This window comes from Salmo salar, chromosome 05 (assembly GCF_965601325.2).
Source record: "Salmo salar chromosome 05, fSalSal1, whole genome shotgun sequence".
In the NCBI taxonomy this organism is placed as follows: domain Eukaryota; kingdom Metazoa; phylum Chordata; class Actinopteri; order Salmoniformes; family Salmonidae; genus Salmo; species Salmo salar.
This window is the reverse complement of record NC_138295.1, coordinates 42,929,208-42,957,131: the sequence shown is the minus strand read 5'-3', so window position 1 is coordinate 42,957,131 and position 27,924 is coordinate 42,929,208. Positions and strand designations below refer to the sequence as shown.

General features: G+C 45.9%; 1 protein-coding gene across 3 annotated transcripts in view; it reads left to right on the top strand.

The window, feature by feature from the left end:
• LOC106604951 (uncharacterized) overlaps window positions 1–17,554 on the top strand; it is a 30,908-nt gene extending 13,354 nt beyond the window's left edge. For 2 of the 3 annotated variants that reach the window (XM_014200113.3, XM_014200116.3), the window contains one exon: window positions 859–13,283. In XM_014200113.3, the coding sequence (XP_014055588.1) occupies window positions 859–2,188 (1,330 nt within the window). In that variant the 3' untranslated portion in view covers window positions 2,189–13,283. Of the gene's footprint in view, window positions 1–858; window positions 13,284–15,235 lie in introns of those variants that run through there. The other variant, XR_014392329.1, reaches the window with a different exon arrangement.
• The last annotated feature ends 10,370 nt before the right edge of the window (window positions 17,555–27,924 follow it).

Genomic DNA, 27,924 nt, shown 5'->3' with positions numbered 1-27,924 from the left:
TTGGTTTCCATGGCCTAGCAGCCGAACAAAAGCCTAAGATCACCATGTGCAATGCCAAGCGTCGGCTGGAGTGGTGTAGAGCTCGCCGTAAAATTTGTAAAGTTTGGTGGAGGAGGAATAATGGTCTGGGGCTTTGTTCCAGTGAAGGTAAATCTTAACTCTACAGCATACAATGACATTCTAGATGATTCTGTGCTTCCAACTTTGTGGCAACAGTTTGGGGAAGGCCCTTTCCTGTTTCAGCATGACAATGCCCCTGTGTACAAAGCAAGGTCCAAAACAAAATGGTTTGTCAAGATTGGTGTGGAAGAACTTGACTAGTCTGCACAGAGCCCTGACCTCAACCCCATCAAACACCTTTGGGATTAATTGGAACCTCGACTGCAAGCCAGGCCTAATCGCCCAACATCAGTGCCCGACCTCACTAATGCTCTTGTGGCTGAATGGAAGCAAGTCCCTGCAGCAATGTTACTACGTCTCGTGTAAAGCCTTCCCAGAAGAGTGGAGGCTGTTATAGCAACAAAGGGGGGACCAACTCCATATTAATGCCCATGATTTTGGAATGAGATGTTCGAGATGTTCGACGAAAAGACCGATTTCCGGGATGTGTCCTGGTCTGACAAACACTGCTCTGCCACCTTCCACTGCAGATGCTGAATATCTCTAGCTTAAACTGACAGATTTTGATGTTTTTGTTTTTATTGTGCTCATACGACTCTAGGGGGTTTAGGATTTAGGATTATGAGGATTCAGAGGCCTTTGTGTTTGTGTTTAAGTACTTTACATGTGTACAGTTATGCTATGTTATGTCCTCATCGTAGTGATGTACTTAACTAATAGAAGTCTGTATACCTACAGGTTCCGAGTCACCCACATGGACAAAAAGGATCAGGGGTCTGGCGACCAGTTAAGCCAATCGGAGGCCCTGGATAGTGAGAAGGGGGATGAGGAGGACCCCCAGAGGAAGGAGGGGTACAACCTGCGGAGCATGTTCAAAGACGTCAAAACGGACAGCACCAATGGTGTGGTTCCCATCGCGGCCAAGCGGAAGAAGAGTCTGGTTCTGTTCTCACCACGCAGAGGTAGTGATCCAGTTGGGGCCAAAGTGCCACTGAGCCAGCCCATGGTAGAAGAGGAACCCCTCTTCACTGCTCCAGTGAAGACTGCTCCAGTGCAGACCTCCAGCCCTGTGAAGATCCTGTCGTCCCAGCCCAGCCTGGACTCTGGTGCACCTGACGACACTGATATGGCTCCTGTTAAAATGTACCCCACTAACGCGAGTCCAGGAGGCGTCTCCCCTCTAACACCCCCAATGCAAGATTCCCCCACCACCACCCCAGTACAAGTCACCCCCATGACCCCTGAGATATTACCCCTTACCCACGGCTCCTATAATAACCGTAGTCTTAGCGCCTTAAATGTCTCTCTTACCCCTACCCCTGTACAAGCCTCTCCAACCTCTAACCTCTTGAATGTCTCCCCTGACCTGTCCTCCAGAAAAGTGTCCCCCTCCCCTACTCCCTTAAATGTTTCTCCTACCCCTTCCCCCATACAAGTCTCCCCTGGCCTGTCGTCCAGAAATGTGTTTCCTTCCTCTAGCCCGTTAAATGTCTCCCCTGCCCCTACTCCCTTAAATCTCTCTCCTGCCCCTACCCCCTTAATGGTGTCCCCCACCACTCTACCCCGTAGCATTCTAAAGAATACTACTACTTTTGTCAAGGTGGACGAAACCTCACCCACCACGAAAGGGCCAGAGGACAAGGTTGAGAGCCTTGCTACTGTCAGGGCGGACAAAGTTTCTCCCACTGCTGTTCCTGTGAAAGTCTGCCCCACTGTGGACCCCATGAAAGTCTCCCCCACCACGGCTTCCATGAAAGTCTCCCCCACCTCAACCTCCGTCAAGATCTCCCCCACCAGTGGAGGCCCTTTCGAGGACAAGCTGGAGGTGGGGAGTGTTACCATAGTCAAAGCCAGCCCGGACAGTCAGATGGAGTTCTCTGTGGTGCGTACGGCTGAGGTAATGAAGGAGGAGGAAGAGGAGGACCCTGCTGTGGCTCAGAGCCCCCCAGAGAAAGGGAAGGATGATGAGGTGGAGATGGAGGACATAAAGGACTGTCGGGTCAGCCAGGAGGAGGGTGTGTCTCTGGAGGAGAAGAGGAGATCAGTGCACAGTCAGCACAAGTGGTGAAAGAGAGAGAGAGAGAAAGAGAGAGGACACGATGGGATGGGGGAGGGGGAAAGACTGGCCACACCCAACCGTGACAAACGGATATATTGCAATACTACGGAGGTAAACCAACCAGGCCATGCCAAAACTGAACTATACCAGACTGAGACTGGCTGTCTGGAACCAACTAGACCTTGACATGGCTTTAAAACGGTGGGGTCGTACCAGCAAGACTGTGATTTATTCATTGATATAGACAAGTTGTGGTTAGCTAAGCACTGGCACCTTATATCCAGATGTATTGATCTTAAACGCTTGCATAATGTGGCTAACAGCACAGCTACAGTACTACTTCAATTATCAACAGACAGTGCAAGCCCAGGCCTCCATCTACAAGTGCACTTTTTGAAAACACTGCTCACAGACTGCATTTTACAACGATCAACTTTAACCCCAACAACAATCAACTACACCACAGTGTAAATCGACCAACAGCAAATAACGGGTAATATTTGTGTATTCTAATTTATTGTCAGTCCGATCTCTAACTCTTCTATATCAGTGGGGGCTGCTGAGGGGAGTACGGCTCATACTAATGGATGGAACGGAATAAATGGAATGGTATCAAACATGTGGTTTCCATGTGTTTTATAACGTTCCATGTACTCCATTCCAGCCATTATTATGAGCCGACCTCCCCTCAGCAGCCTCCACTGTTCTATAGAGTTGAAGTCGGAAGTTTACATACACCTTAGCCAAATACATTTAAACTCAGTTTTTCACAATTCCCTGACATTTAATCCTAGTAAAAATTCCCTGTTTTAGGTCAGTTAGGATCACCACTTTATTTTAAGAATGTGAAATGTCAGAATAATAGTAGAGAGAATTATTTATTTCAGCTTTTATTTCTTTCATCACATTCCCAGTGGGTCAGAAGTTTACATACACTAAATTAGTATTTGGTAGCATTGCCTTTAAATTGTTTTACTTGGGTCAAAAGTTTTGGGTAGCCTTCCACAAGCTTCCCACAATAAGTTGGGTGAATGTTAGCCCATTCCTCCTGACAGAGCTGGTGTAACTGAGTCAGGTTTGTAGGCCTCCTTGCTCGCACATACTTTTTCAGTTCTGCCCACACATTTTCTATGGGATTGAGGTCAGGGCTTTGTGATTGCCACTCCAATACCTTGACTTTGTTGTCCTTAAGCCATTTTGCCACAACTTTGGAAGTATGCTTGGGGTCATTGTCCATTTGGAAGACCCATTTGCGACCAAGCTTTAACTTCCTGACTGATGTCTTGAGATGTTGCTTCACCAGTCCATCTTGCAGCAAAGCACCCCACAACATGATGCTGCCACCCCCGTGCTTCACGGTTGGGATGGTGTTCTTCGGCTTGCAAGCATACCCCTTTTTCCTCCAAACATAACAATGGTCATTATGGCCAAACAGTTCTATTTTTGTTTTATCAGACGAGAGGACATTTCTCCAAAAAGTACAATCTTTGTCCCCATGTGCAGTTGCAAACCGTAGCCTGGATTTTTTATGGCAGTTTTGGAGCATTGGCTTCTTCCTTGCTGAGTGGCCTTTCAGGTTATGTCGATATAGGACTCGTTTTACTGTGGATATATATACTTTTGTAGCTGTTTCCTCCAGTATCTTCACAAGGTCTAGGATTGATTTGCAATTCTCGCACCAAAGTACGTTCATCTCTAGGAGACAGAATGCGTCTCCTTCCTGAGCGATATGACAGCTGCATGGTCCCATGGTATTTATACTTGCGTACTATTGTTTGTACAGATTAATGTGGTACCTTCAGGCGTTTGGAAATTGCTCCCTAGGATGAACCAGGCTTTTGGAGGTCAACATTTTTTTTCTGAGGTCTTGGCTGATTTCTTTTGATTTTCCCATGATGTCAAGCAAAGAGCCACTGAGTTTGAAGGTAGGCCATTAAATACATCCACAGGTACACCTCCAATTGACTCAAATGATGCCAAGTAGCCTATCAGAAGCTTCTAAAGCCATGACATCATTTTCTGGAATTTTCCAAGGTGTTTAAAGGCACAGTCAACTTAGTGTATGTAAACTTCTGACCCACTGTAATTGTGATACAGTTAATTATAAGTGAAATAGTCTGTATGTAAACCATTTTTGGAAAAATGTGTTGTGTCATGCACAAAGTAGATGTCCTAACTGACTTGCCAAAACCATAGTTTGTTAACAAGAAATTTGTTGAGTGGTTGAAAAACAAGTTTTAATGACTCCAACCTAAGTGTATGTAAACTTCCGACTTAAACTGTATATACTATACTATGGAATTAGAGCCAGAAACTGCCTTTGAGTAACTCAAGGTTCCCTTTCAGTTGGTCACTCAGTATAACATACTATGCGGAGTCACCTGAAGAAAACTAAAAACACGCCCAACGGGCCAATGAATGCAATGTCCACCATCAGAAGCCCCGACTTTCCTAGCCATAACTCTGGGGCTCGCATTCATTTCCTCAATTCTCCGCTCTTCAGCTCACCTGAAGGAGAACTTGTCACTTGATTTACAAGCACACAAAGATTACTGGATTCGGCTCTGTACTCGTCCCCCAAGATGTTGCGAGATTTGGGTCTTGGTATCGGTTTTTGTGTTAGCTAAAAGCTAATTACCTTCTGCTTTGCTTGTGTAGCTAATGCTTCGTTGCTTGAGTAGGGTTTGTGTTTGCAAAAAGCCGACTACCTCTGCGGTGCTTGTGTAGCCAGTGCTTCCTTGCTTGAGTAAGATGGTCAAAAAGGCTAACCAGCTGGATTTGAACCTCTGACTATGGCCTAGGGCATATGATTTCACAATGAAATTGAAAGATACTCACAAGTGCTGTCCTGTTTGCCTGGGGTGGAAACATACACTCAGGCTGCCTTGGCACGGACTAGTTCGTGTGACCGGTGTCACCGGCTGAATTTAGACTGTATTGTATGTTGACTTCTTAGGAAGATTGGGGTTACTGGAGAAGTCCCTTTATAAAAAAAAATTAAAACAATTACGGCGGCCTCAGGGCTGCCGGAGCCTTGGAGAGAGGGGCTGTTTTGTGGTTGGAATTGTTCCCCTCCGTCATGCAGGGGACTGGGATTCAATTCTCTGATGGGCAACCCAGCCAAGCTATGGGCTAGTTGGCTGGGTTCTCTTCTTCCCTGAAGGGCAACCGCATTCTGGAAAGGATGTGGTGTCTCTGACTGGTTCTGGGGGGTTTTCGGAGGAGGTGGATGAGCTAGCTCAGGCAGTTTCATGTTTCTACCATGGATGTCACGTTGGGCTGCAGAGCCGCGGCCGGCGGTATGGCTCTCCTTCGCAACGGAGGTAGCTCATGTTGGGGAAAGTTTTACCACCTGTAATGACTGCGATAAAGTGTTACTTGACTCTACGCTTTTTGACTTGAAATAACTCACATTCAGCCAAGTTGCATGAAATGTGGAACTGTTTAAGAGGGGGCACGTTTCGCTTGCATGCTAGTATGGAATGCTAGTTAGCCACCTGGCCTCGGAGGTTAACAGAGATGCTAATCCTTGTCCTTTGCTCCCGAATAGAGCACGGCTTGCATGCTAGTTTGTCATAAATAACCTACCGGAGCGGGGGGAATGAGTTTTGGGCAAGCCAATTTCGCCGAAGGAGTGTTTGGCTCAGCTATAGAGTCCCGTTCCTAGAAGAAGCAAAAGCAGGAAGTAGAAGTGCTTTCCTGCTGGGAAAAAGCATGTGAACGCCCGTCCAACTCTATGACTAGGAGACTCGGTTATGATATCTGGACCCCGATCTTTTTCATATGCAGGGCCTCGATGTCATGTACCACTGAGTATGACAAACAAGGGCACTTTTTTTGTCTGTCAATGATGACATTGTGCATTTGCATTTTGGTAATTTGGATGACACTCTTATCCAGAGCAACTTGCAGTAATGAGTGCAATGCTTCTACCCAAGGGTCTATGGTGTCCAAGGGTATCAAAAGTATGGTATCACCCATATGTGAGCATAAATCAGTCTCTTCCCTGAGTCAGACACAAGGTTGTCGGGAGTGGTGGCTGTGAGAGGTCATGACAAAATAAAGTTCTCAAGGTGGTGCTCCGCCCCTGCAGATGACAATGTATGGGAGGTTGGCCGTGTGCTCCGCCCAGTGGCCGGCATGTGAGATGTGAGGTGTCACCGTGGGTGTGTCCTAGCGCCTGTTTTGAGAGAGGACATTTCCTCACTTCTTTGGAAGTGGTCCATTCGGGTGGTTCTTGTGTTAGAAGTACAGAGCGGTTGGTATAGCCGGTATTCCCAAGTTCCTAAGAGCAATGGAATGCTGCATCCAATCCTGGACTTGTGTGGTTTGGACAAGCACCTTAAGGTGTGCAAGTTCAAAATACTCACGCTTCGGCGGCTACTAGAGTCGATGCTTCACCGCGATTGGTTCACATAGCTACGCGTCTGGATGCATCTCGCCATTGCCATCAGTTGCTCAAGATATCCCCATCGTGCCTGAGGGTGTTAACTCCTTTGAGAACCCTGCAACTGTTGTTGCAGAGGGTTCCCATTGGCTGGGTAGTGTCCTGCAGGGTGATCACGACAGACGCATCCTCACTGGGATGGCAAGCGCTGTGTGTGGGCTTCTCGGAAAGTGGGATTTGGTCGACAGCGCTAAGGGCGCTGCATATCAATAACCTGGAGCTACTGGCTGTTTTGCTGGCACTGAGGCGCTTTCTTCCGATATTGGAGGACCAGCATGTGTTCGTAAGTTCTGACAACAGTCTCTCTATTGAACCTGGCTCGCTATCTGCTCATAGAGAGCAATGCGCATTTCCTGTTGCTCAGGGTGACATACCTTCCGGATCTCTCAACGTGTGTGTGGATCTACTTTCCACGGTGGGTCCTCTCTCAATGGAGTGGAAACTTCACCCTTCGGTGGTTGCCCAGATATGGGATCGGTTCGGCAAGGCCGACGTAGATCTTTACACATTGTGAGAAAACACGCATTGTTACTTGTTCTTCTCAATAAAGGATCTGGGGAATGAATTCTTTGGCACATCAGTGGCCTCAGGTTTGGCTTTATGCTTTTCCTCCGGTGGACCTCATTCAGGCCACCTTGAAAGGGTCTGTCAGGAGGGTCTGTTGTTGATTCTGGGGGCCAAACAACCCTGGTTCCCATCATCCACCTGTTGGACGGGGACCTGTGGACAGTTCCGTATTGTCGGGATCTGTTGTCCCAGGCGCACGGGAGTGTTTGGCATACATAACTGTTGATATGGAATATGTGGGGTTGGCCCCTGAAAGGCTGAAATTGAAGGCTAGGGGTTTATACCCTCGAACTTGATTATGACTATACAGTCGGTGCGAGCTTCCTCTAACGTATAAGTTGTGCGAGTTTGCGAGTTGGTGTAAGATTAAAGTATTTTCTCCTTTTCAGAGCTCTTTGGTGGACATTTTGATGTTCTTGCAAGAGCTTTATGCGAAGGGCATTTCTGTTTCTACACTATAAGTTTGTGGCAGCCATCTTAGCGGTGTCATGTAGGGATTGATGGCTCTACCCCGGGGTCTCATCCTCTGGTGGTGCGGTTCCTGAAAGGCGTGCGTCGGCTCAGACCAGTGTCTAAGTATATGGCACCGACCTAGGACCTGGATTTGGTCCTGGACACATTGTGTGAGCCTCCTTTTGAACCATTGGAGTCTGTGGACCTGAAGGTCCTTTCCTACAAGACTGTCCTCCTCATGGCCTTGGCGGCAAAGTACGTTGGGGCAATCTCCACACGCTATCAGTACACCCTTCCTGTTTGGAGTTTGCGCCTGCAAGGTGGTGTTACGTCCCAATACATCTTTTGCTCCTAACGGTTAACCCTAATTCCTACAGGTCTCTAGCTTTTCAGCTGTTCCCTGTCTCACCTCCTCCGTTTGCTTCCATTGAACAAAGGAAGTTGCATGGCCTGTGTCTGGTGCGTGCTTTACGCACATACAGTATATGGATAGGATCAAGGATATCCATGTTTGTGACCAGTTTTTTGTCTGTTTCGCTAGTCCAGCTTCGGGTAGGTTGCTTTCTAAGCATCGTCTTTCTCATTGGATTGTGGAGGCTATCTAATTGGCATGTACAGCAAAAGACAAGGGTTGCCTAGCGGTGTGCGTCCTCACTCCGCTATGGGTGTGGCAGTATCTTGGGCATTGTTCAGGGGAATTATGATTGGTGATATCTGTGCTGCAGCGAGTTGGGGTTCCCCACAGGCCTTTGTGAGGTTTTATCTCTTGGACGTAACTGCTCCCAGTGTGATTTCATAGTGTTCTTATGGCTGCGTCCGGGAGTTAGACAGAGCGCAGATTGTGCATTTATCCGGGTTGCTACAGTTTCCCTGTGGGTTTGAGCCTTGGACTGCCGTGGTTCGTTGATGAGGCGGCACACAAATGCTCATTTTCAAGTCACAGCAGATGCCCTGTTGTTTTGGACTTGCGGCTCCTTGTGTGAGTTCTGGCATTCCAGACTCCTTGGGTCTCTGTGGGAGATTTTTGGAACCATTAGGGTCTATGGACTTGGGCCCGCCGTCGTCGATGTTAGGCAGCATTTTGTCCGGGTTACCATAGTTTTCCTGTGGATTTGAGCCTTGGGCTGCCTTGATGGGTGGCAGTGCGCAGTATGCATTTATCTGGTAGCGGCAGGTAAAATTGGGCCAGTAGTGGTTAGAGCGTTGGGCCAGTAACCAAAAGGTAGCTGGGTCGAATACCCGACCCTGTAAAACAACACATTTCACTGTACCTATCCAGTGTACAGTATGTGACAATAAAACATCTATTTTTTAGGGTTACCACAATTCCCTGTGGATTTGAGCCTTGGGCTCTGGTCAATGCTATGCAGTGCACGTGTCCGCTTTACCAAGTCACGACAGGTATTCTGTTTTTTTGGACTTGCAGTGCCTTGTACAAGTTATGACATTTCAGGCTCGTAAGGTAAATAGGTATTGTTCTTGGAACCGTGGGGTCTATGCAGTGGCAGCGTGTCAGTGCGCATAATCAAGTTGCAGCAGGTTCTGCTTATCTATATGGGGCTCTGACAGTTCAGGCCTCATGAGGCTCTGACAGGTCATGCCTCTCGGATAAGTGTTAGGGAAAAAGATAGCTTCTATAACCCCTTTCTGGAGCCTGTGGAACCTGTGTGCTTGGGCTGCCGTGGCCCTCCTAGTTTGGTACCCTCTGAGCCGGCTTTTGGCATGATTGTATGTCCCCACAGTATGTTATGCCGAGTGACCGACTGAAAGGGAATGTACAGTTATGAATATAACTAATGTTCCCTAAAGGAAGGAACGAGGTATAACATATTTTGGCCCTGTGATGTAAGGGGGTTTGGGCTCACTGTAGTGGTACTGATTTGAGGAAATTAATGCAAGTCCCGGTGTTATAGCTAGGAAGGCGGGGCTCCCGAGGATGGACTCTGTATTCATTGGCCCATTGGGTGTTTTTAGTTTGCTTCAGGTGTGATTGGTCATTGACTCTCCATAGTATGTTTTTAATTTTTTACTTTAGTTTATTTAGTAAATATTTTCTTAACTCTATTTTCTTAACTGCATTGTTGGTTAAGGACTTGTAAGAAACCATCACGGTAAGGTCTACACCTGTTGTATTCAGCGCATGTGACAAATAATGTGACAAATAACATTTTATATGTATGTTATACCTCATTCCCTCCTTCAGGGAACAGTAGTTATATTCATAAATGTATGTTTTTATCTTGCCATCTGAAATAAATAGTCCTTAACCAACTATAACAAATACTCATATTTCAGTCTGAATAGTGCTATTAGCTAATGACTTTTAGAATAAAATGTTAAGGTACTGGGACATATTATTATTGTTGTTTATTTGTTTACTTGGAAGCATACAGGAGCAGCGTACAATCCAAAGTATTATTCTGATCCTATTTTAGAAATCATATAGAAATCATAGGCCAGCACTGTAGTTGATAAATACACATCATTAGGATGCTAGTTTATTTATTGTGATTCACAGTATTCATTTGTTTGGAAGAAATTTGTTTACTGTCAGGGTGACCTCACTATTCTCACTGGACTACATACTCTTTGGCAAAGAAAACACTCAGATGCTAATAGTTAGAATGTGTAGTCCTGAACAAAAACATATGTTTTCAGGGGTGTATTTACAAGGAACGAAGTAGAAGCAAAAGGGCCGAAACAGGGAGGGACCTACCTGATTTTGTCCAATGAAAGATTTGTTTTGTTTTCCGTTGCAAAGCATTTTGCTACGGTGTGCACTAATGAATATCCCCCAGATCTGTAGTAGTGAACAGTGTTTCCCTCTATTGTATACACACAGCACACATCTCACCTCTTCTCTCTCATCGACTCCCATTTTTTCTCACTACACTTCATAATTTAAACAAAATGCCAATGTGATTTTTAGGCTGTTTATACAGGCAGCCCAATTCGGATCTTTTACCCAATTATGTGAAAAAGATCTGATTGGTCAAAAGGCAAATTAGCGGCAAAAGATCCGAATTGGGCTGCCTGTGTAAACGCAGCCTTGATGTGAAACATATTTTATGTCAAGATGGCATCAAGGCTGTGTAATTCTTTTTGCACAACATATGTCTTTATTGTTATGCAGAGAATACGGTTTTAGCCATGCGATGACAATATTCCTGAGCTTTACTTGACTTTATGGAAATAATGTGCACTCTTGAATACCAGTTTATTTAATCTAGATTTGCTTCCTTAATGTCAACAGGGATGTAATTGAATATTTGTTGAAACTGATGACATCTGTGTCAATTTACTACAGATGCATTGCACTTAGAAAGTGTAGGTTTTGATGTGACTAAATCCTTAATTGAATACTTGTTTTGAAAAAAATGTATGATTTTGTTTCGTCAAGGAAGAAAATGCCAGGTTAAATGACTGTGATCCACTTCTGAATGTTAAAGGGTTGATCAGATTTAAATGGGATTGTTTGTGTAGCCTTGTAGAGATAGTATAAACATTTTAAAATTATAATACGCAATAAAGAACAGCTAACATAACAGCGCTTAAATGCATTAGATATACTGTTTACTTTAATATACATCAGAGGTGTGAGATGGTCAAGAAATGAAAAGCTTACTATATACCTACTGTATGCCACAGTCATAAGTGTTTCACCAGCAAATAGTACTGTCACTACACATGTGAAGGTAATATGGTTACAGCTCCACCAAGCACAGAATATGACTGATTTAAATTAAGATTTAAAGTTTTCAAATGAACTGGTAAACAAAAGCACACTAATCAAAGCGTTATTTTTGTTGCATACATTTGGACCCTTCTGCTGTTTATGGCTGCTACATGTATTACCAGTTCACAGCAATTACCTAACTCCTCAACTAGTCTCATTCTGTCCATTGAGTGTAAACTATATCTAAATGTGTTTGTAGTGGCCTTAGAATCATATATTGCATGTGTCTTAATTGACAGAAGCTGGAAAAACATAAGGAAAACATACATGTATGTACAGAACCAAAGATTGGACACACCTACTCATTCAAGGGTTTTTCTTTATTTTACTATTTTCTACATTGTACAATAATAGTGAAGACATCAAAACTATGAAATAACACATATGGAATCATGTAGTAACCAAAAAAGTGTTCAACAAATCAAAATATATTGTATATTTGAGATTCTTCAAAGTAGCCACCTTTTGCCTTGATGACAGCTTTGCACACTCTTGGCATTCTCTCAACCAGCTTCACCTGGAATGCTTTTCCAACAGTCTTGAAGGAGTTCCCACATATGCTGAGCACTTTTTGGCTGCTTTTCCTTCACACTGCGGTCCAACACATCCCAAACCACCTCAATTGGGTTGAGGTCAGGTGATTGTGATGGCTAGGTCTTCTGATGCAGCACTCCATCTTGCTACTTCTTGGTCTATTAGCCCTTACATAGCCTGGAGCTATGTTGGGTGATTGTCCTGTTGAAAAACAAATGATAGTCCCACAAAGCGCAAACAAGTTGGGATGGCGTATCGCTGCAGAATGCTGTGGTTGCCATGCTGGTTAAGTATACCTTGAATTCTAAATATATCACTGACAGTGTCACCAGCAAAGCACTTCACACCTCCTCCATGCGTCTCACAAAGACACGGCGGTTGGAACCAAAAATCTCAAATTCATCAGACCAAAGGACAGATTTGCACCAGTCTAATGTCCATTGCTAATTTTTCTTGGCCCAAGCAAGTCTCCTCTGCATATTGGTGTCCTTTAGTAGTGGTTTCTTTGTAGCAATTTGACCATGAAGGCCTGATTTACGCAGTCTCCTCTGAACAGTTGATATTGAGATGTGTCTGTTACTTGAACTCTGTGAAGCATTTATTTGGGCTGCAATCTGAGTTGCAGTTAACTCCAATGAACGTATCCTTTGCAGTAGAGGTAACTCTGGGTCTTCCTTTCCTGTGGTGGTCCTCATGAGAGCCAGTTTCATCATAGCGCTTGATGGTTTTTGCGACTGCACTTGAAGAAACTTTCAAAGTTCTTGACATTTTCTGAATTGACTGACCTTCATGTCCTAAAGTAATGATGGACTGTCATTTCTCTTTGCTTATTTTAGCTGTTCTTGCCATAATATGGACTTGTTCTTTTACCAAATAGGACTATCTTCTGTATACCACCCCTACCATGTCACAACGCAACTGATTGGCTCAAACACATTAAAAAGGAAACTAATTCCAAATTAACAAGGCACACCTGTTAATTGAAATGCATTTCAGGTGACTACCTCATGAAGCTGGTTGAGAGAATGCCAAGAGTGTGCAAAGCTATCATCAAGGCAAAGGGTGGCTACAATGAAGAATCTGAAATATAAAATATAATTTGTTGAACACTTTTTTGGTTACTACATGATTCCATATGTGTTATTTCATAGCTTTGATGTCTTCACTATTATTCTACAATGTAGAAAATAGTAATAAAAATAAACACAAACCCTGGAATGAGTAGGTGTGTCCAAACTTTTGACTGATACTATATATTATTAATCAACGACCTGATGATTTGAGTATGTCTCAAATGTGAAAATGCAGCTGTACAACAAACAATTATTAAGGAATCAAAGTATATATTAAATCTTGTGTTCATATTACTAATTTTGCAGTTGACTTGCTTTTAACACAATTTAGGAATGTAATTCTGATGAGAACATTACTTTTTGATACTCATCCTGTAATACATTGGTAAGATATTAATAAGCGTAAACACACACACACCAGGAAGATTGTTTAATAAATCCGAGTGTCCGTGTTTGATTCTGTTTATCATGGAAATAGAACATGATATGTAGAATATTGTTTACTACTGTATAATTAATACAGTATAAGGTAAAAAGATTAGGCACAAGTTCACTTTAACCACAATACTGCACATTTCTACAGGATCAGAAATAATCCTGCATTTGATCATAAGAAAACACATACAGTGCCTATAGAAAGTCTACACCCGTTGAATCTTTTTCATATTTTATTGTGTCAGTGCCTCAGAGTTTCAGGCATTAAAATAAGGATTTCCCCCCACTCATCTACTCATACTATACTACACACTTTTGGGGATTTTTTTTGTTATTGTGAAAAAATATAAAAACTACAAAACAGAAATATCATAATTGGATAAGTGAATACTTGGTGGAAGCACCTTTGGCACCAATTACAGCTGAGAGTCTGTTGAACTAGATCTCTACCAACTTTGCACACCTACTGTAGATTTGGCAATATTTGGTCATTCTTCTTTACAAAACTGTTCCTGCTATGTCAAGTTCCTTGGGGAGCGTTGATGGACAGCAATCTTCAAGTCATGCCACAAATGTTCTATTGGATTTAGGTCGGGGCTCTGATCGGCCACTCAAGGACATTTACCTTTGTATTCCTTAGCCACTCCACCGTAGCTTTGGCTTTGTGCTTCGGGTCGTTGTCATGCTGAAAGGTGAACTTCCGTCCCAGTTTCAGCTTTCTTGCAGAGGGCAGCAGGTTTTCCTCAAGGACTTTTCTGTACATTGCTCAATTAATTACCCCTTCTATCCTGATAAGTGCCCCAGAAAACATCCCCATAACATGATACTGCCACCACCATGCTTCACAGTAGGTATGGTGTTCTTTGGGTGATGTGCCATGCTGGGTTTGTAACGCTTTGCATTTTTGTTTTGTCAGAGCACAAATGTTTTTGCCACATGGCTCCATAATCTCCCAAGTCTTTTTTTGCTTACTTCAAACGGGATTCAAAGTGGGCTTTCTTGAGTAATGGCTTCCTTCTTGCCACCCTAACATACATGCTTGGGATATTGTCGTCACATGCACACACGCAGCTCTTTCAAGGGTGCCTTTGGACTCTTGTTAGCCTCTCTGATCAGTCTCCTACTTGCTCGGTCATCCAGTTTGGAGGAATTGCCTGATCTAGGCAGGGTCTTTGTGGTGCGTTACACCTTCCACTTCTTAATAATCGACTTGATATTCAAGGACATGCATGGTACTGTTCCTTGATAACGAAGTCTATGAAGTCTATGAGGTATAATGACAGAGTGTGAATCCCCGCCTGCCTTGCTGTCTGACAGCCTCTGTATTTCCAGTGGGACAGCAGCTTGCAACCTGTCCTCCAGATCTCTAGGAGGTGTACTGTTTACAGACCAGGACCCAGGGCAGGGTGAGGAGCAGAAGAGACCGCAGAGTGTTCCAGAGATAGGAATGGGTGGAGAGAACGGAGGAAGAGTTGGGGTGTGAATGCTGCGGAATGGAATGTCGAAACAATGGGACTTCAGATCATAAAAACAACATCCGATAATCCCCTTGAGTAGAGAATGCAGAGATTTCTTTCAACATCCTCCAATTCTATCTGCAGAGATGAATCTTCTGTCACCTGACTAGTCTTATGGAATGTGTTGTACAGTACTACAACAATATGCCACAAGGTGGCACACCGCACAATTAGACCACATCCGTACTGCTCAGAGCCTTCTTTCTCATCAACCCCTGTATGCTTTTATTGAAGGTACATTTGACGACAATGTCTCTTTCAGAGTGTTAACCAGATCTCTCACCTCTTCCTCAGGTCTCCCAACAGCTCCACAACCAGAGAAGGGAAGACCCCTACACGTCCATCCAGCTCTTCCTCCCAGAAGCTGTCATCCACCTCTCCCTGGTGGTAGCGCAGCAGTCTGATGACCGCCACTTCTAGGAAGGTCAGCTCCTCTGCACCCTGGCCCTGGTACTCATTCAGTGCCCACGCCAAACTTGCGTCACAAAGTACACCCACACTCGGAAATCAGAGACAATAATACATGGGAAAATGTTGTTTACATTACTAATGATTAACAAGATGGAGTCACAGTAATATCAAAGTAATACACATTGAACCTGGAATTTGGTGAATCATCTCACAAACATTCAGAGGTGGGAGAGAGGAACTGGCTTTTTGGTTATTGTTTAGTGATGATTCTTAAGAGAGGAGAGCTTCTACTAACCCCCAGAGTGAGGGAAGCGGCCCTGCTCCTTCTTGGAGTGTTCTGGTGAAGAGCCGGAGCTGTTCAAGGACCAGTCCAGCTGGGGACCAGGGATGCCCAGCTTAAGGTAGGCAGAGGAGCCTTCTGCTAGGGACAACAGGAACTGCAGGTACCTCACAGGGACATAGCCAACCTGGCCTGCTGCATTATGGGCCTGCAAAAAGAGCCCACATGCAGTGATGCTCAAAATTAGGGCTTTATTTTGACATTAGGTGAACAAAACATGGCTTTATGGATAATGTAGTCAGGTAGAGTTTGACTTCATAGATGTGTAAAGTAAGCTAGTATAATAGTCATTTAATTCAATTATGGCATCTCGATATTTTTCAAAACTGTTATGGGTCAGCAAGGATGAGGTTGCGACATAGTACCTCTTTCTCACACAGGAAGAGCAGTAGTGTGTTTACTCTGTGCTGAGTATAAACAAGAAGTGGGGAGACTGCAGCAGTTTGGTAGAGGGTAAATGTACTGTAGTCAATGTATGGGACCAACTGACTGCTACAGTAAATAGCACTGTTCATTGAGGCATAAGATGCGTCCTAAATGGCACCCTATTTCCTCTATGGCACCCTATTCGCCCATAGGCCTCTGGTCAAAAATAGTGCACAATATATAGAGAATAGGCTGCCATCTGTGGCGCAGCCAGAGAGAAACCTGTCCTTTACCTTCAGCCAGTCCTCCATGTCTCCATCCTCTATCACCTGAAGCTCCTCCCCCTCTGTGATTGATAAGCTCATCTCCTTGGCAGGCACACTATAAAACCTGAGACTAAAATCCCATTCCTGTAATATTGACTTTGCATGCTTTCATTTCCAAAACAGTAAGTTATGATATTCTCACCTGATAGCTGTAGAGAACCCTGCAAGCCAAGGGGTATCCGCACGGCATCGAGCACAAAGTTGAATCAATGAAAGTGTCACCATATTTATCATATTCGTCAAAGTCTGTAAACTCAGACTCGTTCTCGGAGATGTCTTCGTTGGACATATGTGCCTCGCTCAGCCTCCTGTCCCTCTCTAGCTACTCATCTGCCTGGGTCATGGCGGTGCTCGCCAGCCTGGACTCCTGGCTAACCTGGACACACACACACATGCACCTTTCTACCGCCTGTCACCCCTCCCGCACGTCTCTCACAGGCACTTTGTACCAGATTGATTTTACTCAGTCATCCCTTTTATAGCCACAACAAGCACACTGTCACACCTCAGACATAATACATCAACACCTTAAATATGGAATCCGCATTTGGAGAAACAGCACCACTGTTCGCCCCAGCGCCTTTGTTATTGTTTTGTTGATTAATCAGAAGAGAGGAGTGTCCGGCAGAGTGGTAAAAAAAATTAAAATCACACGTACAATGATGTCCGAGGGGGGACGACAACGATGACGACAGTGTTTGTTGTTTGCAATAACTTCTTTGTTGCTGTAATATCCCAAATGGATGTGGCAGTTTCACCAATTAAGGATGATAGATTTCATCATTATACAGCACAGCAAAACAAGGGTTGTAGTCAACAAGGACATCTGGGGTGGGCATTAGCATCATACTAGGATAATATTAGCAGCATATTGTCTGCATTATGCTTCCTAAACCCAATGTCTGTTCCGTAAAGTAAAGTAAAGAAACATGGTTTTCCAGGCCACTGCAAAGTCTTGATCACCATTTTTTAAGACAAAGACAACTGAGTAAAGCAGGAGGAGGTGGGTGAGGTGTGTGGATTGAATGAACAGTGCCAACTGACTCATGGTGCCAGCAGCATTTGCATTTGTCCTTGTGGGGGAAGTAGACAGTGACTCACGCATTCCATTCGGATACAGATACAGGGCACCCACCTGCCTCAATGGGCCAGGCAGAGTGGAGGAGAGAGCCCTGCCATTATATCTACATTTACATTTACATTTAAGTCATTTAGCAGACGCTCTTATCCAGAGCGACTTACAAAATGGTGCATTCACCTTATGATATCCAGTGGAACAACCACTTTACAATAGTGCATCTAAATCTTTTAAGGGGGGGGGGGGGGGGGGGTTAGAAGGATTACTTTATCCTATCCTAGGTATTCCTTAAAGAGGTGGGGTTTCAGGTGTCTCCGGAAGGTGGTGATTGACTCCGCTGTCCTGGCGTCGTGAGGGAGCTTGTTCCACCATTTGGGTGCCAGAGCAGCGAACAGTTTTGACTGGGCTGAGCGGGAACTGTGCTTCCTCAGAGGTAGGGGGGCCAGCAGGCCAGTGGTGGATGAACGCAGTGCCCTTGTTTGGGTGTAGGGCCTGATCAGAGCCTGAAGGTATGGAGGTGCCGTTCCCTTCACAGCTCCGTAGGCAATCACCATGGTCTTGTAGCGGATGCGAGCTTCAACTGGAAGCCAGTGGAGAGAGCGGAGGAGCGGGGTGACGTGAGAGAACTTGGGAAGGTTGAACACCAGACGGGCTGCGGCGTTCTGGATGAGTTGTAGGGGTTTAATGGCACAGGCAGGGAGTCCAGCCAACAGCGAGTTGCAGTAATCCAGACGGGAGATGACAAGTGCCTGGATTAGGACCTGCGCCGCTTCCTGTGTGAGGCAGGGTCGTACTCTGCGAATGTTGTAGAGCATGAACCTACAGGATCGGGTCACCATCTTGATGTTAGTGGAGAACGACAGGGTGTTGTCCAGGATCACGCCAAGGTTCTTAGCACTCTGGGAGGAGGACACAAGGGAGTTGTCAACCGTGATGGCGAGATCATGGAACGGGCAGTCCTTCCCCGGGAGGAAGAGCAGCTCCGTCTTGCCGAGGTTCAGCTTGAGCTGGTGATCCGTCATCCACACTGATATGTCTGACAGACATGCAGAGATGCGATTCACCGCCTGGTTATCAGAAGGGGGAAAGGAGAAGATTAATTGTGTGTCGTCTGCATAGCAATGATAGGAGAGACCATGTGAGGATATGACAGAGCCAAGTGACTTGGTGTATAGCGAGAATAGGAGAGGGCCTAGAACAGAGCCCTGGGGGACACCAGTGGTGAGAGCGCATGGTGCGGAGACAGATTCTCGCCACGCCACCTGGTAGGAGCGACCTGTCAGGTAGGACGCAATCCAAGCGTGGGCCGCGCCGGAGATGCCCAACTCGGAGAGGGTGGAGAGGAGGATCTGATGGTTCACAGTATCAAAGGCAGCAGATAGGTCTAGAAGGATGAGAGCAGAGGAGAGAGAGTTAGCTTTAGCAGTGCGGAGAGCCTCCGTGACACAGAGAAGAGCAGTCTCAGTTGAATGCCCAGTCTTGAAACCTGACTGATTAGGATCAAGAAGGTCATTCTGAGAGAGATAGCAGGAGAGCTGGCCTAGGACGGCACGTTCAAGAGTTTTGGAGAGAAAAGAAAGAAGGGATACTGGTCTGTAGTTGTTGACATCGGAGGGATCGAGTGTAGGTTTTTTCAGAAGGGGTGCAACTCTCGCTCTCTTGAAGACGGAAGGGACGTAGCCAGCGGTCAAGGATGAGTTGATGAGCGAGGTGAGGAAGGGGAGAAGGTCTCCGGAAATGGTCTGGAGAAGAGAGGAGGGGATAGGGTCAAGTGGGCAGGTTGCTTTTGTTATCTACAAAAGGATCTAGTAGTACAAAGCATCCTGCATCTGCAGAGGCTTGTCTATAGACCTAGGACACATGATGCAGCCTTCGTTTCTTTCTTCATCACACACACCACTCACTTAGCATAAAATAACTTAGTCCACCTCTGCAGAAGGCTAACCCGGTTGAATAAAAGAGGAATTCTGGTCTGTTAATAATAGAGCCTGCTTAAAGCTTAGTCGCTACATCAATTTGGACTTATAAATGAATGATATATACCCATTGATTCCTGAAGAATATAACTTATAAATGCCTCATGAGCTTAGTTCAACTATCCCACCCATTTGGGTACCCATCAGAACCCAAAATATACGCTTGTTTGTAAACAATGTAAATGTAAACAAACACTGTATAGCCTCAAAACACTATAATGTTGATATCATGGATGGTCAGTCCAGGAGCTCTATTGCTTCAGAATGCACACCTTTAGGAAGAATAGGAGAGGTGAAGCTGGGTTTATCTCACACACAAAGGACCATTCACTCCATGAAAATGTCAAAATTTTCACCACAATCAGGCTTTTATCAAAACAGATTTGTGGATATTAATTGCCATATAATGGTGTTTACATGGTAACCAAGGAGAGTGGTATCAAAGCAAGCCACACCTTGTCTTTAGGAGCAACCTGGAAGTGAAAGCCGGTCGTTCTGGTGAAGACCGGGGACTCCAGGAGGAAAAACAACCAAACAAATCTGTCTGACTGACTCCCACAGAACAGAACATTCTGCCTGGCCACCGTCAGCGGTGCCCAAGTGAGGAATGTCACAGCTCTTGGCATAAGAGAGGGACTACTGTCTGTGGAGGGTTTTACTGTGAGAAGAGCTTCAGTGGGTCCCACACCTGACCTCACCTTGGTGGAGTCCTCGCAGATCTCGCTAAAGTCGCTGTGCGTGGACTGGCAGGTGTCGATATCTGTGCAGCACAGCAGAGTGAAGTTCTCTCGGATTTGGTCATACAGGTCGCCGTCCAGTCTCTGTTGGGTAAAAGGCAGAACTGAGAGCTGGGGTTATGGCCGAAGCCATCATGCCAGACAAAATCAGTGGTGTTTTGAGGGGGAAATTCACTTGGGAGGATTTTAATCAAATGATTCATAATGAATGACATTTGTTACTGCAATAATAAGAGTTCAGTCACAGAGATATTTCCCTTGAGTGAGAGATGAAGAGGCCCATTGAAATAGATTGTGGTGTTATGAATGTTCTGTGGGGAAAATAACCCTTAAATTAATGTATTCTGCTGAGCTGAACGTTTGAGTCACCTGATTACTTTGCAAAGGCAAAAAGTGAAAAGAAAACATTTGAGGATTTCATATTTGGGTTAATTTCGCTGACGTTGGTGCTCTCAGCTCTACAGCTAAAACAACCACAGACAGGAAGTGATTTAAGCGCTAACTCATACACACAAAGGAATGTTTTTTCAGTGATAGGAGAAACGTCTGAGAGTGCAGACTATGCAAAGTGCTCATTCCTAAAAGAGCCCATCTAATATGCCTAAGACAACAGCCCATGATGAGAATCCAGAGAGACAGTATGAAGTTAGGAGATGCCAGGTGGTCTTACCCTCATGATGGCAGTCAGCTCTGCAGTGTAGTAGTACTGGTGATGGGATTTGATGGAAGGTACTCATTACGCACCTCTGTCAGTCTCTGGTCATACTCTCTCAGCTTGGCATTCAGCTGAACAAGGGTAACAGGGAGGAGTGAGTAGATTATAAAACGAGGCAACGGTGTGCTTTAGGACCATGCACAATGCCTCCAAGTAGTCGAGTAGGCTGTCTGGAGTGTTAATCAGACTGGATAATAATTAAAAAAAATATACATGTATGTTATGTCCTCTCCAGTTCTAAAACCAAAGTTGTACCCCTGGTGTACCTTCGGAAAGTATTCAGACCCCTTGACTTTTTCCACATTTTGTTAGGTTGCAACCTTATTCTAAAATGTATTAAACCTTTTTTATCCCTCATTGATGGGTTCTGACTTCTAAACTTGAAATAGGGTTAATTATCAGGTGTCCTATGGAAATGAGGAGAGCCATAGTCTGGTTTCTACACCAGAAGTTAATGGTTATCTGTAGGAGGAACGTACAGTATATGCTCGAGGCAATTAAGCTTTGAATGTACTGAGTAAAGGAAAGGCAATCACATGGTTGCAGTCACTGATAAGGGTGCATCAACACCTCTCTCAGTGGTTTAGTGAGGAATGAGGGCCGAGGTCAGGTCAGGTCACATTAAGGGAGAAGGAACAGTTTATTGCCTGCATCACTTAACGTCCTGCCTAGTAATAAAGATGTAATATTTAGAGGGTAGGAGGATACTTCACCCAAATTGGGGTATATATACTCGTGCTGGGGGAAACATGTCTTTGTCTGTTCACCTTTTACGTGAATAAACTTGGTTTGAGCTTTTACAGTTATCCGTCAGTTTTTACCCTGTTATTTAGAACCTAACATCATCAATCTACACACAGTACCCCATAATGACAAACCAAAACAGGTTTTTAGAAATGTTTGCAAATAAAAAAAAAAAAAAAAAAAAAGGAAATATAACATTTACATAATTATTCAGACCCTTTACACAGTACTTTGTTGAAGCACCTTTGGCAGCGATTACAGCCTCGAGTCTTCTTGGGTATGACGCTACAAGCTTGGCACGCCTGTATTTGGGGAGTTTTTCCTATTTTTATCTGCAGATCCTCTCAAGCTCTGTCAGGATGGATGGGGAGCGTTTCTGCACAGCTATTTTCAGGTCTCTTCAGAGATGTTCGATCAGGTTCAAGTCCGGGCTCTGGCTGGGCCACTCAAGGACATTCAGAGACATGTCTCGAAGCAATTCCTGTGTTGTCTTGGCTGTGTGCTTATGGTCGTTTTCTTGTTGGAAGGTGAACCCTCACCCCAGTCTGAGGTCCTGAGCGTTCTGGAGCAGGTTTTCATCAAGGATCTATCTGTACTTTTCTCTGTTCATCTTTGCCTCAATCCTGACTAGTCTCCCAGTCCCTGGCACTGAAAAACATCCCCACAGCATGATGCTGCCACCACCATGCTTCACCGTAGGGATGGTGCCAGGTTTCCTCCAGAGGTGACGCTTGGCATTCAGGCCAAAGAGTTCAATCTTGGTTTCATCAGACCAGAGAATCTTGTTTCTCATGGTCTGAGAGTCTCTAGGTGCCTTTTGGCAAACTCCAAGCAGGCTGTCATGTGCCTTTCTGGAAGGTTCTCCCATCTCCACAGAGGAACTCTAGAGCTCTGTCAGTGACCATCAGGTTCTTGGTCACCTCCCTGACCAAGGCCCTTCTCCCCCGATTGCTCAGTTTGGCCGGGCGGCTAGCTCGAGGAAGAGTCTTGGTGGTTTCAAACTTCTTCCATTTAAGAATGATGGAGGCCACTGTGTTCTTGGAGACCTTCAATGCTGCAGAAATGTTTTGGGACCCTTTCCCAGATCTGTGCCTTGACACAATCCTGCTCTACGGACAATTCCTTCGACTTCACAACTTGGTTTTTGCACTGACATACACTGTCAACTGTGGGATCTTATATAGACAGGTGTGTGCCTTTCCAAATCATATCCAATCAATTGAATTTACCACAAGTGGACTTCAATCAAGTTGTAGAAACATCTCAAGGATGACCAATGGAAACAGGATGCACCTGAGCTCAATTTTCGAGTCTCATAGCAAAGGGTCTGAATACTGTAAATAAGGTATCTGTTTTTTACATTTGCAAACATTTATAAAAACCTGTTCTTGCTTCGTTATTATGGGGTATTGTGTGCAGATCACTGAGTATTTTTTTAAATGTAATATTTAGAATAAGGCTGTAACGTAACACAATGTGGAAAAAGTTAAGGGGTCTGAATACTTTCCGAAGGCACTGTATGTGTAGCAACTAGCCAGGTGACATTTATGCGGTGGTGGTGGGATACTTCGGCCTGTACACACCTGCATGTGTGTCAGACTACATTACGTAGCCTACCTTTGAACACATTTTTCTGCAAGCCTGTACTAAATGGAAAAATCCATGATTACACTTCTTGGATCTGAAAAAGGTCAAATGAGGACATGTGATAGAAATAATAATAGCAAGACTCTTATTGCCATTATTATAGATAATGATAAATTGACATAAAATATGCACTTCAAGTGCGTATCTGAACATCTAGAATGCAATAACTACAGGTTTACATAACATCTAACATCCCATTACCTGCTCCCTCTCAGATGTTGAACTCTAACTATGGTACAGTGGGAAGAAGCATTAATTTAAGGCAATAAGCTGGGAAAAAACAGGCCTAGAGTAAGAGTATCATTGGTGGGAAGATCAATCAAAAATAGATATGGTTTTACACTACATCACCAAAAGTATGTGGACACCTGCTCGTCGAACATCTCATTCCAAAATCATGGGCATTTATATGGAGTTGGTCCCCCCGTTGCTGCTATAACAGTCTCCACTCTTTTGGGAAGGCTTTCGACTAGACGTTGGAACATTGCTGCGGAAACTTGCTTCAATTAAGCCACAAGAGCATTAGTGAGGTAGGGCACTGATGTTGGGCGATTAGGCCTGGCTCGCAGTCGGCGTTCCAATTCATCCTAAAGGTGTTCGATGGGGTTGAGGTCAGTCTCTGTGCAGGCCAGTCAAGTTCTTCCACACCAATCGACAAACTGTTTCTGTATGGACCTCGCTTTCTGAACAGGGGCATTGTCATGCAGAAACAGGAAAGGGCCTTCCACAAATTGTGAATCACAGAATCGTCTAGAATGTCATTATATGCTGTAGCGTTAAGACTTCCCTTCACTGGAAGTAAGGGGCCTTGCCTGAAAGATCAAAATTAGTCCCAGACCATTATTCCCCCTTTACAAAACTTTACAGTTGGCACTATGCATTGGGGCAGGTAGCGTTCTCCTGGCATCGACCACACCCAGATTCATCCATCGGCCTGCCAGATGCGTTTCCACTCCTCCTGAGTCCAATGGACCCTCCACCTCCAAATGCGATCCCGCTCCAGAGTACAGGCCTCGATGTAACGCTCATTCCTTTGACGATAAACGCGAATCCGACCATCACCCCTGGTGAGACAAAACCGTGACTCGTCAGTGAAGAGCACTTTTTGCCAGTCCTGTCTGGTCTAGCGACGGTGGGTTTGTGCCCATAGCCAACGTTGTTGCCGGTGATGTCTGGTGAGGACCTGCCTTACAACAGGCCTACAAGCCCTCAGTCCAGCCTCTCTCTGTCACGGGTGTCGTAGGGATTAGACCAAAACGCAGCGGGAATGTGTAAAATCATCTTCTTATTTTATTAAAGTAGGAAAACAAAAGAAACACGTTTACAAAACAACAATCGACACGAAACAGTCCCGTCAGGTGCACGAACACACAACAGGAAATTCCACCCACAAATCCCATAGAAAAAACACCCCTCTTAAATAGGACCTTCAATTAGAAGCAACTAGGAGCAGCTGCTTCCAATTGAAGGTCAACCCAATAAACACCACATAGAAATAGACATACTAGAACTAACATAGAAATAGACTAACAAGAACATAGCCCAACAAACCCCGAAACACTCTAAACAAACACCTCCTGCCACGCCCTGACCAAACTACAATAACAAACCACCTCTTTTACTGGTCAGCACGTGACAGTACCCCCCCCCCCCCCCCCCCCCCCCCCCCCCCCAAGGTGCAGACCCCGAAAGCACCTCACACAAAAATAAACACACCAAAAATAAACCCCAAAACAAAAAATAATCCTAACTAAAGGGAGGGAAGGGAGGGTGGCCACCATCACCGACGGTTCTTGTGCTACACTCCCCCTCCCCAACCCCCTACTGCGGAGGTGGCTCAGGCTCCGGCCTTACTCCCCAACCTAACCTGTCCACCCCCGCTAAATGCTTATTATATTTTACCCCTCCCGAAGTCTCTGGACTAAGGCGCATCGCTGGAGACCTCGGGCTGATGCGCGTCGCTGGAGACCTCGGGCTGATGAGCGTCGCTGGAGACCTCGGGCTGATGAGCGTCGCTGGAGACCTCGGGCTGATGCGCGTCGCTGGAGACCTCGGACTGGAGGGCGACTCTGGGAGCTCCGGACTGGAGGGCGACTCTGGGAGCTCCGGACTGGAGGGCGACTCTGGGAGCTCCGGACTGGAGGGCGACTCTGGCTGTGCTGGTTCCAAACTGTAGGGCGACTGTCGGTTCCAGACTGTAGGGCGACTCTGTCGGCTCCGGACTGTGGGCCGTCTCTGTCGGCTCCGGACTGTGGGCCGTCTCTGCTGGCTCCGGACTGTGGGCCGTCTCTGCTGGCTCCGGACTGTGGGCCGTCTCTGCTGGCTCCGGACTGTGGGCCGTCTCTGCAGGCTCCGAACTGTGGGCCATCTCTAGACGGGGCACTGTCGCCGGAAGCTCTGGACGGGGCACTGTTGCCGGACACTCTGGACGGGGCACTGTTGCCGGACACTCTGGACGGGGAACTCTTGCCGGACACTCTGGACGGGGCACTGTTGCCGGACACTCTGGACGGGGCACTGTCGTTGGAAGCTCTGGACAGGGCACTGTCGTCGGAAGCTCTGGACGGGGACTGCGCACTGAAGGCCTGATGCGTGGAGCTGGATTAGGAGGCGCCAGACTAGGGACACGCACCACAGGGCTAGTGTGAGGAGCAGGAGCAGGACGAGCTGGACTGGGCTGACGCACTGGAGGCCTGGTGCGTGGGACTGGTACTGGAGGTACCAGACTGGAGACACGCACCCCAAGGCTAGTGCGAGGAGCGGGAACAGAATGTACTAGACTGGGCTGACGCACTGGAGGCCTGGTGCGTGGTGCTGGCTTTGGAGGCGCCAGACTAGAGACACGCACCTCAGGGCTAGTGCGAGGAGCAGGAACTGGATACACCAGGCCATGAGTAGGCACTGGAGGTCTGGAGCGCACCTCCTGCACAACCCGTCCTGGCTGGATGGTAATAGTAGCCCTGCACGAGCGGAGTGCTGGCACAGGGCGAAATGGGCTGTGCAGAGGCCTGATGGCTGCCGTGCGTAGAGCAGGCGTAGGGTAGCCTGGGCCTAGGAGGCGCACTGGTGGCCAGATGTGCTGCGCAGGCATGCTCCTTCCAGGCTGGATGCCCACTCTAGCACGGCACTTGCGAGGGGCTGGGATCACTCGCACCGGACTGTGTGTGTGCATGGGCGAGATCGTACGCACTTCCGCATACACCGGCGCTCTTCTGATCCGCTGCTCCCCATAATAAGCACGGGGAGGTGGTTCAGGTCTACTGCCTGCCCTAGCCAATCTCCCCGTGTGCCCCCCCCAAAAATGTTTTATTGGGGCTGCCTCTCAGGCTTCCTTGCTAGCCGTGTCCCAGCATAGCGTTCTCTGTCCTCTTCAGCCTTCCTCCATGGTGACTCACCCGCCAGTATCTCCTCTCTCCTGGCTGCCTCCACCTGTTCCCATGGGAGGCGATCCCTTCCGGCCAGGATCTCTTCCCACGTGTAGCATCCCTTGCCATCCAGGATGTCCTCCCATATCCAGTCCTCTTTACAGCTCTGCTGCCGCTCCTTCCTCCGCTGCTTGGTCCGTTGGTGGTGGGTAGTTCTGTCACGGGTGTCATAGGAATTAGACCAAAACGCAGCGGGAACGTGTAAACTCATCTTCTTAAAGAAGGAAAACAAAAGAAACACGTATACAAAACAACAATCGACACTGAACAGTCCCGTCAGGTGCACGAACACAAAACAGGAAATACTACCAACAAATCCCATAGAAAAAACACCCCTCTTAAATAGGACCTTCAATTAGAAGCAACTAGGAGCAGCTGCTTCCAATTGAAGGTCAACCCAATAAACACCACATAGAAATAGACATACTAGAACTAACATAGAAATAGACTAACAAGAACATAGCCCAACAAACCCCGAAACACTCTAAACAAACACCCCTCTTAAATAAGAACATAGCCCAACAAACCCCGAAACACTCTAAACAAACACCCCCTGCCACGCCCTGACCAAACTACAATAACAAACAACCTATTTTACTGGTCAGGATGTGACACTCTCAGCCTATTGAGGACAGTCTGAGCACTGATGGAGGGATTGTGCGTTCCTGGTGTAACTCAGGCAGTTGTTGTTGCCATCCTGTAACTGTCCCGCAGGTGTGATGTTCGGATGTACCGATCCTGTGCAGGTGTTGTTACACGTGGTCTGCCACTGCGAGGACGATCAGCTGTGCATCCTGTCTCCCTGTAGCGCTGTCTTTGGCGTCTCATAGTACGAACATTGCAATTTATTGCCCTGGCCACATCTGCAGTCCTCATGCCTCCTTGCAGCATGCCTAAGGCACGTTCACGCAGATGAGCAGGGACCCTGGGCATCTTTCTTTTGGTGTTTTTCAGAGTCAGTAGAAAGGCCTCTTTAGTGTCCTAAGTTTTCATAACTGTGACCTTAATTGCCTACCATATGTAAGCTGTTAGTGTCTTAACCATTCCACAGGTGCATGTTCATTAATTATTTATAGTTCATTGAACAAGCATGGGAAACAGTGTTTAAACCCTTTACAATGAAGATCTGTGAAGTTATTTGGATTTTTATGAATTATCTTTGAAAGACATGGTCCTGACAAAGGATTGTTTCTTTTTTTGCTGAGTTTATATATATAT